This window comes from Eretmochelys imbricata, chromosome 2 (assembly GCF_965152235.1).
Source record: "Eretmochelys imbricata isolate rEreImb1 chromosome 2, rEreImb1.hap1, whole genome shotgun sequence".
NCBI classification, from domain to species: Eukaryota; Metazoa; Chordata; order Testudines; family Cheloniidae; genus Eretmochelys; species Eretmochelys imbricata.
In genome coordinates, this window is record NC_135573.1 from 182,144,824 (window position 1) to 182,161,046 (window position 16,223).

At 40.4% G+C, this 16,223-nt stretch overlaps 1 protein-coding gene across 1 annotated transcript in view; it reads right to left on the reverse strand.

The window, feature by feature from the left end:
* Positions 1-16,223, reverse strand: part of AVL9 (AVL9 cell migration associated) — a 69,265-nt gene that overhangs the window by 18,196 nt on the left and 34,846 nt on the right. Inside the window, exons 5-11 of the mRNA XM_077811061.1 lie at positions 15,518-15,607; positions 15,046-15,112; positions 14,228-14,268; positions 12,981-13,019; positions 9,611-9,680; positions 8,168-8,715; positions 1,030-1,164 (exon numbers count right to left, since the gene is read on the reverse strand). Coding sequence (XP_077667187.1) covers positions 1,030-1,164; positions 8,168-8,715; positions 9,611-9,680; positions 12,981-13,019; positions 14,228-14,268; positions 15,046-15,112; positions 15,518-15,607 — 990 coding nt within the window. The remainder of the gene's footprint in view (positions 1-1,029; positions 1,165-8,167; positions 8,716-9,610; positions 9,681-12,980; positions 13,020-14,227; positions 14,269-15,045; positions 15,113-15,517; positions 15,608-16,223) is intronic.

Sequence of the window (16,223 nt, forward strand, 5' to 3'; positions counted from 1 at the left end):
AGTATGTTCCTAGAGATTATTTTCTGAGACTTTGATTTATTGGCTGACTGAGTTAATTTGCTACCTGCATATAATTTTTTAATGTTGTTGGGTGGTCATCATTATGCAATTGTAAACTTAATTCTTAGGGCATCTACAGCTTTCTGTTTGGGCATTTTTATTGCCGCTTAAATATAAAGTAAATAAATCTGAGGAAGAGCATATTTATGTTATCACAACTGTGTCTGCTTCTCAATTATAAACATTTACTTTTAAGATCTTATTAGGCAGCCATGAAAGTTCACTATGAGAAAAATAAACCATGACTAACAAGGAATCATATGGAGCTTTAAAAAATATTCTATAAAGTGTAAATACTGGATATAATGTATTACACCAGAAACTTATTAATATTTTTGAAAGTGAATGAAGTTAAGGTTTCCTGTTTAATAACTTATATAAATGCAAGTATATAGAATTCTAGCATCATAGGTGTGAGACTTTTCCATCTCTATTGTATTTAAGGGCTTGTCTCCAGAGTGAAGTTGTTCTGGAATAAGATAGGGTGTGAATTTACAGCACTATAGCTATTCCAGAATAGCTCTTTGTGTGGACACACAGTTGATTCGGTCAATTTCCTTTGAAAGACAAGCCCATAGCATAGGACATAGATAGGTAACTGAACACACATCATAAAAACTTGTTCAGTTGTCCACTGTAAACAAAGTACAGAAAATTTCAGTGACCCTAACTGGAAGTTTAGGAATATTTTTGTACATATTGTTTTCTGACAAAAGCTCTTTTAAAAGAAAGTGTGCAGGTAAGTTTTTTGGAGCAGGAACTATCTTTCTGTTGTGTGTTTGTACAGAGCCTAGGACAGTAGAGTTTTGGTCCATAACTGGAACTCTTAGATACCAACACAATACAAATAATAAAAATAATGTATTTAACAACTTCATTAGTAAACAAAGGCTCTTATTTTGACTTAAACACATTCATAAGGCAACCATTTTTTTCAGTTTAAAAAGTTTTTAAGAAGAGAATTCATACTTCCACAATTGCATCACTTAGATGCTTCTGCTGACGGAACAGGATGTTGGTGGCTCCCGCAACAAAGCCACGAACTGTTACATCAGAGAGGAGGTGATGCTGTTGCAGTGCCATGTATGGCAAGCAAAGGTAACCCTAAGATAATGGAAATGTTAAATGATTAGTAAGAAAAGGGGAAGGGCAAAACATCCCCGGCAAAACCAATCTTACTGTACTTACCCACCTCCACAGTTCTAGCTAGAGCTAAACAAAGGCAACACCACCACCACACAGAGAGAACAAGCCTGGTTATTGCTCTGCACCATGTTCCTAGCTACACTGCCACTGGAATCTGATGTTGCTTTGCTACATTAAGCAAACCAGGTTTCACAGAAATGGAGTATACTTGGTAATGGCTTATGGCAGCTTTCACTCAGTCGGTTGGATTTCAACCAGTCACAACAGCCTTCAGATGGTAACAGAGTTGACAAATGTGAAATGAGTTTGGTGGTCTCAATCCAGTTCTCGTGTCCTTGGCATGCACAGTAAAGAGGACAAAAACTGAACGGACAGCAGACTATCCTCTCTTCCACAGCAGTCTCTTCTGGCAGGACTCAGGTATACTTCCAGGACAGTTAAGAGACTCTTTCACTGTTGTTATCCATGTTTTTCAGGGACAGGGACTTTCAGGCTCCAGGGATAACTTTTTGTGAGCATGTGCATGCCTGCTTTTAAAAAAAAAAAAAGCAGCAGGAGAAAAAGATGATGCTCTGTGCTTTTTAACCACTGTGTCCTTATGATACTAATTACACCAATGCTTTCCAGAAAAATTTGCTATTTAAAGAAAGTCTAAGTCTTTGATGTAGGTTACACCCACATTTTAGTGATACAGCTGGAAGCATTATAGTTTTCATTTTAAAATAGAATCAATGTACCCCTTGAAACACTAGCCCAATTCCAGCTGTTCAGTTACATAAAGCATTGTCCAGTTCATTCACTAATACTAGCAGAAGGAGGACAGGCATATTGGACAAAACAACAAGAGTGAATGTATATCAGCATGCAGTACATGGCAATTTGAAACACAGGGAGGAAAGGAATACAACTACTCCTTTTTTCTAGATTAAACACGGGGGTTGCTATCCAGATGAAAAATACTAACATCTATAACAGAACCGTCTTTGTCAGAGAATAACAGTCCTGTGTTAGAGAGTCACCAACCTGGAGTATTAGGTTTCCAGAAAAATAATATTAAGGAAGTTGACAATGCAATATTTAATTGTCATGTAATTTTAACCACCAGACGAGTTGTAAAATTTTAGAAATGCTTTGCCATTTAAAATAAAGAGGGCCTGATTCCAAACTCACCATGCAACTCTGACGACTTCTGATTTACACTGGTGTAAATGACATGAGCATCTGACCTTATATAGCTGGCACTAAAATTAGTAACAAAAATCCATAACCTGTTTTTTCCTTGTGGTTTTGTGCTCTTTTATACTAGGAAATGCATTACCAATTAAGCCAGTTCATGACCTTTCGGCACAATCTCATTCATCCAAGTTTGGTCTGGTGGACTAAACTTTCTTTCCATAGTATGGAACGAACAAACAAAAACAAGAAAACAAACTTGTAAATAATCCTATCAAAAGAGATTCGCTGATTATAAGGCCAGAAGGGACCACTGTGATCATCTAGTCTGACTGCCTGTATAACACAGGACATAAGATTTTCTTGTATTAGAGTATATCTTTTAGAAAAATATCCATTCATGATTTAAAAATTGCCAGATCTAAAATGGAGTTTAGTTTCATGTTAAATTAAATTGTTTGCTGAGAGTAGACAATCTAGAACACGGGTGGGCAAACTTTTTGGCCCAAGGGCCACATCTGGATGGGGAAATTGCATGCAGGGCCATGAATGTAGGGCTGGGGTTGGGGTGCGGGAGGAAGTGCAGTGTGCAGGAAGGGGCTCAGGGCAAGGGGCTGGGGTAGAGGAGGAATGTGGGGTGTACAAGGGGGCTCAGGGAAGGGGATTGGGTGCAGGATGGGTGCAGAGTGCGGGAAAGGGCTCAGGGCAGGGGTGTAGGGAGGAGGCTGAGGGCAGGAGGTTGGGGTGCAGGAGGAGTGCAGGGTGCGGCAGGGAGCTCAGGGCAGGGGTGCAGGCAGGGGGTTCAGGGCAGGGAGTTGGGGTGTGGGCTCCGACCCAGTGCCACTTATCTGGAGCGGCTCCAGGGTGGCAGCAGCACACTCTGGGGCCAGGGCAGGCTCCTTGCCTGCCTGCCTGCCTTGGCCTTGCACCGCTCTCAAAAGCGGCCGGCACCACATCCCTGAGGCCCTTACTGCCCTCACCTGTGGGTACCTCCCCCAGAGCTCCCATTGGCCGCAGTTTTCCGTTCCCAGCCATGGGAGCTGCAGGGGTGGTGCCTGCAGGCGAGGGCAGCGTGCATAGCCCTCTGCCCCCTCCCGTCCCCGAGGCGCTGCAGGGACGTGGTGCCAGCCACTTCCGGGAGCAGCAATCCCACAGGTTGGATCCAAAGCCCTGATGGGCTGAACCCAGCCCTTGGGCCGTAGTTTGCCCACCCCGATCTAAACGTTATTGAAGGATGCTCATCACTAGAAATTGATATATCTGAAATTTCCAGTCCTCTGCTTTGATTTCATTAGTTAAACTTGAATGAGAGAGTGCCTTTGTAGGATGGAAGGTAAACATTAAAAACCATACTGTCAGCTACATTTAAATTACAGGTTTCAGAGTAACAGCCGTGTTAGTCTGTATTCGCAAAAAGAAAAGGAGGACTTGTGGCACCTTAGAGACTAACCAATTTATTTGAGCATAAGCTTTCATGAGCCACAGCTCACTTCATCGGACGCATACTGTGGAAAGTGTAGAAGATCTTTTTATACACACAAAGCATGAAAAAATACCTCCCCCCACCCCACTCTCCTGCTGGTAATAGCTTATCTAAAGCGATCACTCTCCTTACAATGTGTATGATAATCAAGTTGGGCCATTTCCAGCACAAATCCAGGTTCCAGCAAGAGACTGCTGAATTGGAATTCATTTGCAAATTGGATACAATTAACTTAGGCTTGAATAGAGACTGGGAGTGGCTAAGTCATTATGCAAGGTAACCTATTTCCCCTTTTCCCCTTGTTTTTTCCCACCCCCCCACCCCTCCCCCAGACGTTCTTGTTAAACCCTGGATTTGTGCTGGAAATGGCCCACCTTGATTATCATACGCATTGTAAGGAGAGTGGTCACTTTAGATAAGCTATTACCAGCAGGAGAGTGGGGTGGGGGGAGGTATTTTTTCATGCTTGGTGTGTATAAAAAGATCTTCTACACTTTCCACAGTATGCATCCGATGAAATGAGCTGTGGCTCACGAAAGCTTATGCTCAAATAAATTGGTTAGTCTCTAAGGTGCCACAGGTATTCCTTTTCTTTTTACATTTAAATTGTTTAGTTCTCCATTTTAAAACCCATCTTAAAATCGTCAAGATTTTTTTCCCCCATTAGTGATTTTGTCCTTTTACCAAATGAAAAAAACACTGATTTCCCCCTTTAAACTGGTATTTCTAATTGAACTGGTAAACATGAATTTGCATTTGCTTGTATGCATCGTTAGAATTATAGAATATCAGAGTTGGAAGGGACCTCAGGAGGTCATCTAGTCCAACCCCCTGCTCAAAGCTGTTGTTGTAGCCATGTCAGCTCAGGATATTAGAGATAGAAAGTGGGTGAGGTAATATCTTTAAGTGGTCCAACTTCTGGTGGTGACAGACAAGCTTTCGAGCTTACACAGAGCTCTTCTTCTGGACTGGGAAATTTACTCAGAGTATCACAGCTACACACAAGATGGAACAGATTGTTTAGCATAAGTAGTTAACATATATTTCAAGGGACCATTCAAGATGAAGTGGCCTGTTAACACCCCTCCTGTCACAGGGAGGAAAGCAGTTGGCAGGGGATTATTAGTGGGTTATAGATTTTTGTAATAAACTATAAATCCAGTGTCTTTTGAAGGTGTTGTGCTGGTTTCCTTTGAGGATGGGGACTGATAGATCAGATATAGCGGGATCGCTTTGTGAAAAGTGTTAACCCACAGCTGATGTGGTATTTTTGTCCTTTACCATTTTATTCAGTCATCTGTCCAGAGGATGAAAATATCATCGATGTATCCTAGACATATCATTTGTCTATCATTAAACCAATGATATACCTGAGATACATCAATGATATTTTCATCCTCCGGACAGACAATGAAAACTCACTCAGATTTTTACCACAACTTTCACAATCACAACCTGTCCATTAAACTCTCTCTGGAATGCTCCCATACCAGCATCGACTTCCTGGACACCACAATCAGCTTCAACAATGGAACCCTCTACAAGTCTGTACAAGAAACCCACGGATCACCACAACTACCTTCACAGATCCAGTAAACACCCCACACACAGAAATCTGTTATCTACAGCTGGGCACTCAGATACCACAGAACATGCTCCAAAGAGAAAGTCTGGGATATACACCTTAACACACACAAAATTGCCTTCAGAGAACAATGACATTCCACCAGAAAAGTAGATCACATCATGGAACAGGTCACCCAAATAGCCCGAGAGAACCTGTTTCAATACAGAAATAAAACCAGCTCTCTGACCACACACCCCTAGTTGTCACCTACCACCCCCCCCCATTGGAACCCATACGGGGTTTCAAACAACTACAACTCATACTTAATGGGAACTCCAGGCTGGAAAAAATCCTTCCTGCCCTCTCTTCTGGCCTTCAAACAAACAACCCTCCAACCTCTCCCTCTTGTGATCATCAGAAGCAAACTGCTCACAGACCAGGACACACCAACTGATCAACACCCCCCACAACACACCTTTCAAGATCTTTGGGTCCTACACATGCTTTTCAAAACATGTGGTGTACCTCATCCAGTGCACTAAATGCCCCAATAAAAATAACTATGTGGGTGAAACCAGACAATCACTAAGCTCTCGAATGAACTCTCACAGGAAAATGGTAAAAGACAAAAACACCACATCACCTGCTGGTGAACTCTTTTCACAAAGCGATCACTCTATATCTGACCTCTCAGTCCTCATCCTCAAAGATAACCTGCACAACACTTTAAAAGACAAGCATAGGTGCTTAAATTCATAACTTTGCTAGACACTAAAAATCAAGGACTGAATAGAGACACTGAATTTATGGCTTATTACAACAATCCTTAACCCACTAATAATCCCTCCACAACTACATTCCCGCCATTCCCTTCCTTTCCTCCCAATGACTGGAGGGGTGTTAATGGGCCTCTTCACGGTTCCTTGAAATATGTGTTAAATACTTATGATAAACAATCTGTTCCATCTTGTATTTAGCTGCGACACTGTGGTCTGGTCTACACTACAGACTTGCATTGGTATAACTACATCAACCAGGGGTGTGAAAAATCCACATCCCTGAGTGGCGTAGCTATACTGACCTAACCCCCAGTGCAGACAGCGTTATGTCGGTAAGGGAGCTTCTCCCATCGACATAGCTACCGCCACTCAGGGAGATGGATTAACTATGCCAGTGGGTCTCAAACTTTTTTTTAGTGGCGACCCCTTTCACACAGCAAGCCTCTGAGTGCAACCCACCTAATAAACTAAACACACTTTTTAATATATTTAACACCATTATAAATGCTGGAGGCAAGTGGGGTTTGGGGTGGAGGTTGACAGCTTGTGATCCCCCATGTAATAACCTCACAAGCCCTTGGGGGGTCCCGACTCCCAGTCTGAGAACCCCTGAACTATGCTGACGGGGGGAGCTCTTTGCTGTCGGTATACAGCATCTTCATTCAAGGGCTACAGCAGTGCAGCTGCGCCGATGCAACCTTTTAAGTGTAAACCTGCCCTCTGAGTAAGTTTCCCAGACCTGAAGAAGAGCTGTGTGTAAGCTTGACAGCTTGTCTCGCTTGCCATCAGAAGTTGGTGCAATAAAAGATATTTTCTCACCCACCTTGTCTCTTTGCATTTGGCTGTCATTTCATAGGGCCTCTATATATCTATGTTAGTTGGCATGATTGCAGCTTCAGGTCACTTGTATTGACATTCCTTAAATTTTAACTCCGGAACATCAAAGACTGAGTTTTCTGTGGCAAATCTTTGGCTGTGTAATTTGCATCTCTGGTCGTCTGTAGAGCCAGCGTTGAAGGTTGACACTTTTGTTTTGGTCAAGCACCTAATTGTGGATCACTGATAAAGAGCTTTTTCTTATTATGAGTTATGGCAGCACAGAGAAGGTTGCATTTCAGCTGTTAGCTTTGGGCAATTTAACATGTTGCTTCTCATATAAGTTACTAATATAAGTTACGATCCAATGGGATCAGAACACTGAGAACATAGTTTAATAAAATCAACTTCTAATTCTATGACTACCAGTTTAAGATATTCTAAACAGTTCCACTAGTCCCTAAAAAGCCATTGATATAACGTCATCAACATCAGTCCCAACTCCCATCACAAAAGCCATTTTTAAAAGGACTGGATATTTACCATGACTTCCCATCTACATTCACGAAATATTAAAAAAAAACAAAAAACCTTTAGATATCTGACATAACTCATCTCAAGGCTCTGTCAACATGCAGAGAATTTCAGAGTATAGCTGCAAAGGATGATGCTAAAATATGAGTTTGTGTTCACATTATTCATTTCCAAGATTCAGAAATCAGGCAAAAATGGTCATGGCAGATCAGTGTCCTATTATATGACGAGCCTTTTTAAATAGACATGCCGAGTATCCTGAGATTGAAAACTAAGGTCAGACTCACCTAATGCTCAGACACACTCCTTCTACCCTCCTACCCTTTCCCGTCTATGCACATAACTATAGTGTCTCCAATTTCAGCTGTGCTGAACAGTCATAAATCATGAGAAGTAGTGCATATGCATGTGGGGTGGAAAGTACATCCAGGAAAGTGGGGTTTTTTTACTATACAAACATAAAGTCACTTGTCAGAGCCTCCACTTGAATATGGAGCAGTACTTTAAACAGGCTTCAAGTTGGGCACCCAAAATTGCTAGTCACTTTTGAAAACTTAGGCCTGAAAGTGTTGGTAAATATTTACTAAGTATAATTATCAAAATGTTTACCTTAGTAAAAATAGCCAATGGCATGCCATACTGGTCCTCCTCCAACCCCGATATCAGTCCTGGAACAAGAACCACATGTCCTGTTTTAGCCTGAGGTTGCACAGTAATTGGAGGGCTTCCCGATGTTATGCATTCCTTTGAAAGGATTTCAGTCTGTTCTGATGTCATATTTTCATGTTCTCCTTCTTTCAAGTTGGGATCATCCAAAATACTAGGATCCAAGGTCTCCCAGTCGCTTTCAGAAGACTCTGGAGAAGTGCGTGAAGGAGGTTTCAAATGTTGTCCCGTGCCATTGGAGGACTGTGATCCATTGCAATTCTTTTCAGAATGGGATAAAGGCACATCTGTTTTCTGAGCCTCCCGCACATGGTTTCCTGATAGCTTCCTGCCTTCCTCACCCATTCCTGAGTTTGTATTTGAAATGTCAGCAGCAGACACAGAAACATAATCATCTAAAGGGGGTGTAACTTCCCGCAAGCCAGTATCCTCTGATACACTCTTTCTTGGTCTGTACTGTGAACTGTCAGTAAGACCATGTTCAATCATACCTGGAGGACAAACACGCACAATATCATCTCACCAAAGATTTTAGTGATTTTTGATAATAGCAAAGTAGGAAATGCTTTTTAGTATATATATATATAAAAAAAAAAAAAAAAACCAACTGTCATGCATTTTCGTTGCCACTTTAAAAATCCAGTCCACTTCTGCCAGAGGCACCAAATTTCTAATGTGCTGGGGGCTGCTTGACCCCACTCTGCCCCAGACCCTGACCCCACTTCACCCCTTCCCCAAAGGCCCCACACCCGCCCTGCCTCTTCCTGCCCCTGCTCTGCCTCATTCCACCCCCGCCCCTGGGCACACCCCAACTTCGCTCCTCCCCTGCCACTCCAGAGCCTCCTGCACGCTGCGGAACAGCTGATCGTGGCGGGTGGGAGGTGCTGGGGGGAGGGAGGGAAACTGCCGGTGGGTACTCAGCACCCACCATTTTTTCCCATAGGTGCTCCAGCGTGGAGCACCCAGGGAGTCGGCACCTATGACTTTGGCCCAAATGGATCAGTACTGACCTTCTGCCTTGGCAAGTGTTATTTAAAACTTTGATAAACATTTGGTCAGGAACACAGAACCAATGACTTCTTATTCACAGATATATCGAGGGTGCCCAATATGCAGCCCGCAGAGATAAAATAGACTTAGTTTCTTATTACTACAGTAAGGAGCACTCCATAAGTATCAAGTGTTATCAGGTTGTGCGCATGTGTGCTTCATAAAAATATTATGTAGCTTTGTATGTGAATTCATTGTGGCTATTGTACTCTGGCAATATACCAACACAGCCCCCGTATCACATAAGTTCCCCCTGCCCCAAATATATCACTGTCAGTTTCAGTTATGAACAGAAATTACACAAGCAAGAAATAGCCGAAACCTGCTTTTACTTACCAGGAAAGAGAGACAAGACAGTCATCAGTGCTCCCACCAGTCTATTTACTGGAGAAATATAGAACAACACCTGTGGGGAGAGGGATGAAGGGCAAATTAAAATGACAGCTTAAGTCAGAGAGAAAAACAAACAAGAGAATCTGAGGACATCTAAAAAAAAATAAAAAAAATCAGTTCATGGAGAATTTCACTTCGATAAAAGTCCCCATAACATTTTTATTCAGATAAATATTTAAAGAGAAGGCATAACCAGGCATTTACTATACTTGGATGATTCAATTTATACTGGTTGGTTGGATCAGTTTCAGAGGTGGTGAGAATGACTAGCTACAATCGTAATGACGGCTGAAGGTCATTTTTGCAATTCAATCAATCAATCAATCTGGTCCTTGCTGATGCTCACTGTTGAAAAGTGGGAGTGATACCACATTGCCTTTAGCTGACTGGAGAATTGCCCTAGTCAGGCAGTCAGAACGGTTTTAAAAACCCATCCATGTGAAGGAATACCTCTTCTTCCCACACACGGCCAAAGTTTTGTTTGTGGCGTGGTACATTATATATTTAAGATTAGTGCTTTCCATAATTCTAGTGTGTTTTTTCCTTTAGTTTGTCTGGGTGCACATTGACTCCCTTTCCCCCTGCAACAAGCCAGCAAATAACGTGATCCTGGAAATAAATATCCAAATGGCCACCATCTGGAGATGGTGTCTCAACCCAGCAGTAGTTGGAGTTTGACACACGCTTCCTCCTACCTGTGGGACAGGCATCAACCCATGGATTAATGGGAGTTGAGCCACAGAACAAAAGGCATCTTTCTGATCAAGAATGGGTGGCATTATTGGGCATACTGGCTTAGTATGTTTAAGGTCTTTGACTGTACAGGTTTCCCCACAACTATTCTGGAACCTTAGCAGCTGTTCAGAAGCAGTACAGGAAAACAGTGTGCTCTCTCTCTCTTTTTGCAGATGCCATGGTTCACTTTCTACTTCTAAATTCAGAAAGAATTCTCACATTATTCAATAGATGTCCAGCTTTTTCAGACTAGACTCATGTGTTTGAGTCATTTGAGCATGCCTGGGAAAGCTTCTCTCTCCACTTTTCCTGTGAATGTGTCTCTTGTGGTCTGTACACCTTCAGAATGGAATGATAGCTCAGTACTAATGTAACTACAATGTTTAGCTGTAATTATGAAATGCTACCATAATCAGTTTTTAAATCAAATAGGCAAGGCGGTTTCTAAAACATTTCTTGTACCAATGTAAAGTGAAACAATTATTTTTAATTCTAATGTTTAGCATATTTGTAGTAGACTTTTGAAATATTTGGGAAACTGTTCAACAGACCAGTGTAAATGTGGAAAGTGAAACAAACCCCACCCCATCATTACACTGAGATTACTGAAACTAAATGTTGTATAACACACAATAAATGTAGGAGTTTATGTATGTAATTTTAAACTGACAGGCTTTTTGGTGTACTCTGAGACTGTTGCTAAGATTACCATGTGGCACTGCTACTCACTTTTTTGGAATTAAACTCAACACGTCAGCTTTGGCAAATGAAAAAGTAGACAATGAGACACTGGTATCTTGATCATGCAATCAGGCCTGGTAGGGCACATGCCTTTGCCTTTACATAGCCCAGAGGAAAGCAGTGGGGCTTCACTTGGACAAAGGAATCTATGCTACTAATCCAATTGCAGGGTTTGGGCCTGAATTGCTTAAAACACCCAAACATCACATATGGCCACTAATTCTCATGTTCTTAAGCAGTTAGTTATTTTAAAACTAGAAATATCTATTTAAAAAACTACATTGAAAGAATGTTAAAGTAACAAGGCTAAGCAATGAAAAAAAAAATAGTATAAAATGCTCCAGTTAAGGTTGCACATCAAATCTTACTTTTACCCACTTCTATGAAGGCATTTCCTGTCTAATTACGCTTTCGTGTTTCCCAAAATACTTTTTCTACAACTTTAAATTACTCAAAATAAATCTAGTTAAAATGGTGGCAAAGCTCCAAAACAGACACTTAAACCAGTTTTATCCTTGCTTATATTGGTTGACCTTGAGTCATTAAAGTTACCAACTGAAGCAAAAATCTATATAAGCAAGGGTTAAACTGGTTTAAGTGTATCTACATTAGAGATTTGAGCTGATTTGATTAGATCAATTTTTTAAATTGATTTAGAGAAAATAGCACGCTCTTTGTACAGAAAAGGCTTGAGGATGTAGAAAAAATGTGGTATTATATCTGAGTAATTATAAGCTATCACAATGCATATAGGGCAGAGTTAAGGTTGTGCATGCAATCTTAATATATGCATTTCTTGACATCTCAGTTATTTTGTGCAACCTTGATAAAAAACTGTGCCCACATCTGATTTGTTGATATTACTTCCTGCCCTTCAATGAATGATTTTTTTGTAGTTGTCCTATAAAGGCAACTACAAGTCATTTCTGTCAAGGAGATGAACTCTTATAATTTAGCTTGTTCACTGGGGGAGCAAAGTAAGATGTTTACTTTTAACATGAAAAAAAAACATTGTAGGAAAAAAGGATCCCTGTGGTCACGTATTTGTGAGCTGATATTCAGTCACTTTACTGAAAGATCTTGACCCAACATTTGAATTTACAAATTGGTACTCTTTTGTTTCTATTTCTTATCTGTTTGTACATGTTCCAGATTCCTCTTAAATTGCCAAGACAGAACCTCTTTTAGGCAGTAAGACAGCCTGAAGAAAAATATAATTGAGACTTACACTTCTCTGTGGATTTAAGTTAGGATGACTTATTTATTTTAATATTTATTTTTATTGACTGTGAATCAAAGTTAACATGACTCGAGAGACATGAGCTTGGATACTAAATATATATTTCAGATAAGTATCCATACAATTCACAAAAATCTAAAACTTGAAAAAATCTAAAGCTTGCTTCCTTTGGTATTTATATTACTATTTGTTTTATGTTTAAATCAAGTTCTATTTTGCTGGACCTTATGCACCAAGAATTTTCACTCTGCAATGGTGAGGGCACTATTTAGGTCCTGATATTAAAAACTGTTATGAAAATTTCCCTACCCAAGCATACCAAATCTTACTTGCCTTTACTCTAGAGTACCTGTCAATAATGGAAAAAATTAATAGTGTGTGAGAAGAATTTATACACCAGCACACACACAGAGCAGTTAATCAAGGGGATAAAGTTTTCCAGTTTTATTTATACCTGCATGTAAATATACTTGAGCATTGGGTTTTACTCCAGACATATTTAGTGTAGTGTTTATCTTTCACTAACATATGCTCTATAGAGTCATATAAACAATTACATCTCCATTTCAACCCTCCCCTTCATCCCACAGACCCTACCTTTTTCTCTAGAAGAATCAATTTAAAAAGAATTAAGATCTGCAAAATAAGAAGGGAAAATTAACATGGTGAGTGACTAACAAACGGGGGGAAAAACACATTTACATGTGTGCACACGTGTGCAATACACATAAGTTCATCTTTCATTAAAAATGTTTCCCTTAGCTATTTCATTGGCCGGGAATGGCAAACCACAGCCACTGGGAGGTGCGGGGGGCCATGCCTGCGGATGGTCAACGTCAGCAAAATGTTTCGCTTCCTGCAATTAGATTACCCTGATGGGGCACATGCGGCCCACGGGTTGCCCACCACTGCTCTAAGCATTCCTAATTCCCACAATTTATGAAATAGCCCAGTGATTAGGGCACTTACCCAGGAGGTGGAAGGCCTGGTCTCAAATCCCCCTCTGCCTGAGAGAAACAGGGACATAAACCCAGTTCTTCACCTCCTGAAGGAGTGCTCTAACCACTGCACTATGGTATATTCTGAGGCAAGTTTCTCTCAATCTCTACTACTGAAGTTGTTCCACTTCGCATAAAACAACAAAATATTCATTCAGCCATAGAGAGAATGAGAATGACTCTATAGTCCAGCAGTTAGGGCACCAGCCCAAGATGTAGGAGAGTCAGGTTCAAGACCCTGCTCCTATCAAGCAGAGTGGGGATTTGAACCCGAGTCTTCCACATCCAACGTAAGTCCTCTAACCACTGGGATAACAGGTTTAAGTGGGATGGCACCACCATTTCCTACTCCTTGGTGTATGTGGGGGTTCTTTTGTGGGGTGTTTTTTTGTGATATATGCATAAAGGAAGTAAAGAGTACTTCAAACCTGCCTACTTCTAGTACGGGAGATACTTCTAGTAGGGGAGGGAGAGAATCCCTAACAAGGGTAGGGCCAATAGAGCAGGTTGCTACACCTCCTTCCCCACAACTCCTGGCAAGGAAATATGGGCAGTGTGTGGTGGCAGGAAGGGTGAGTGGCTGGAACATATCTCCAGATGGTATATGGTCCCTCAAACAACAACTCCCAGGTTGCATCAACCTGCATCTGAGGCCAGAAAGTCCCAGGAGGCTGTATCTAGCTCCTTAGCAGCACCCCTTAGGTACAGCAGAGAGCCTGGACCTCAAAATATGAAAAGTGTGTGTGTGCGCTTAGCTGTCAGTTGCTCATCATGCAACCTACATTTTTACCATGTAAAAAAAGCATGCTGCTGGTGTACTTTATTAGTCCTATGAAGAAAGCGTACCTTGTGTCTAAACTGAAGGACAAGATCTCGAGGAGACAGACCTAAAACATTGAGAACAAATCCATTAGTGAAGCATTGCAAGGGTATCAACTTCTTTCTTCCTGTCCCCCATTTTTCTATTGACCAAATTACATAAGCTAAAGTGACACACAATATTTTCCCATTCTCATGGAAAACATGCTGGTGATTTCATTAAAAGAATTCAAACCACCTTCTCTTCCTTCTAAGAATGAGAGTTGAAAGTAAGATGGAGACTCTGCATTCCAGAAGATGGCTATTTACTGTCATACTGAAGCCAAAGCATTTCACTATGGGAGCATTTGATTAAACAACAACTTTTATTTCTCTTTCTAGATCACAATTCTTCCTATGGTATGTGGAGCAAAGGATGTACGGGGAGATTTTTCAAGGCATAAAGGGCAGTTAGGTGCTCAACTCCCTTTGGAAGTCAAGAGGAACTGGGTTCCTAACTGCCATTTATGCCATTGAAAATTTCCTCCACAATTAAAATTTTCAAAAAAGCATAGTTTTCAGAAGGAGCTGAACAGCTCACTCACTAAATGTATATCATATCAAGAGGCATGACTGAACTATCATGGATTACAACCTAAAATGAGATCCACATTATGGAAAAACAGATAAAGGGTAGTTTACCTGAAAATTATTTAACTCCATAAATGAAAGGGAAAATAATGAAGTCCCATGCAGGCACAAAAACCCATGGTGCTAAATTTTAATCCACATAAACAAACTAGTTTAGAGGGAATGATTTGACTGATATAACATTATATATTATTGCTTGTAAAAACGTCCCTTACCAAGATAAACTTGTGACCCCTCCAGTGTAGTTCCGCCCAAAGAGCTATTCATATGCTCATAAAGTTCCTGTAGAAGTTAAATAAAAAATACTAATGGCATATGAATACCACATCCGATTAGTAACACCTGTTCTAAAAAGCTACCCAAGGGACCAGAATAAATAAATAAAATTTGTTTCAAAGAGATGGACAGACCAAAGAACATTTTTGCTTATAACCGGGTTGTTACTTTAAGGGTGTCATTGAAGATATTGTTTCTATATATTTTACTAATCAGAAATCTGTTCCTTTCTCAGATTCACAATAGGATAATATATTATTTCATGTAATTATTTAAAATAGCTGAATAGAAGTATCACCTATAAAAATGCAATACATATAAGAATACATTGATTAAAAAATGTTTATAACTTAAAATCTATAGTCATACACAAGGGGCATTATACTGTATTAGTATATATTGAAAAGTTACCTTAAGAATTGAAATTTGTGAGAAGTCTTTTTCTTCAAAATAGGCATGAGTAATGAGCTGTAGCTTTGCTTGAAGTAATCCATACAAAGGCTTGTGAGACAGAGAAATGGACATGTTATGTCATGAATGAAAGGCAGATGAAAAAAGCATGTTTGTTGCTCGTTTCCAGTTCCAGTGTCCTTCCTCCATATCCCCCAACTGTCCTTATGTTCTAATACAGATAGATGAAAGTGTAATTTTTAAAGACAAAAGCCCTCACTGTGCATTTTAATTAGGTAACAATTTTATCTTGTGTTTCATTGGCAGATAGTGCATTATCACTCAATATCCTGCCAGTAGTGTTGTGGGGACAGAATAAGCGGGAACTTCCCTGCTTCGTCTTGCTCATGCAGTTGAATTCATCTCTCAATAAAGAATTCTCTTCTTTCCCTGTAAAGTGTAGTTGCATAGTCTGAATGTAAAAAGCAGCCTGCATCGCAATGTAGACTCCCAAATAACTGAGAGCTACACCTAATGTATTCTGAAGACACGTCATATTCCACATAACATATTACACTCACCACTAGAAAGAAGCTTCATTTCACAGTTGTCCATTGTTAGGTTTTTCATTATCTGATAACTTAACTAGTAATTTTATAGTGTATAACTCCCACCCTCCACCATAAAGTATCACCATGGATATATCTACACTTAAGTTGGAGGTATG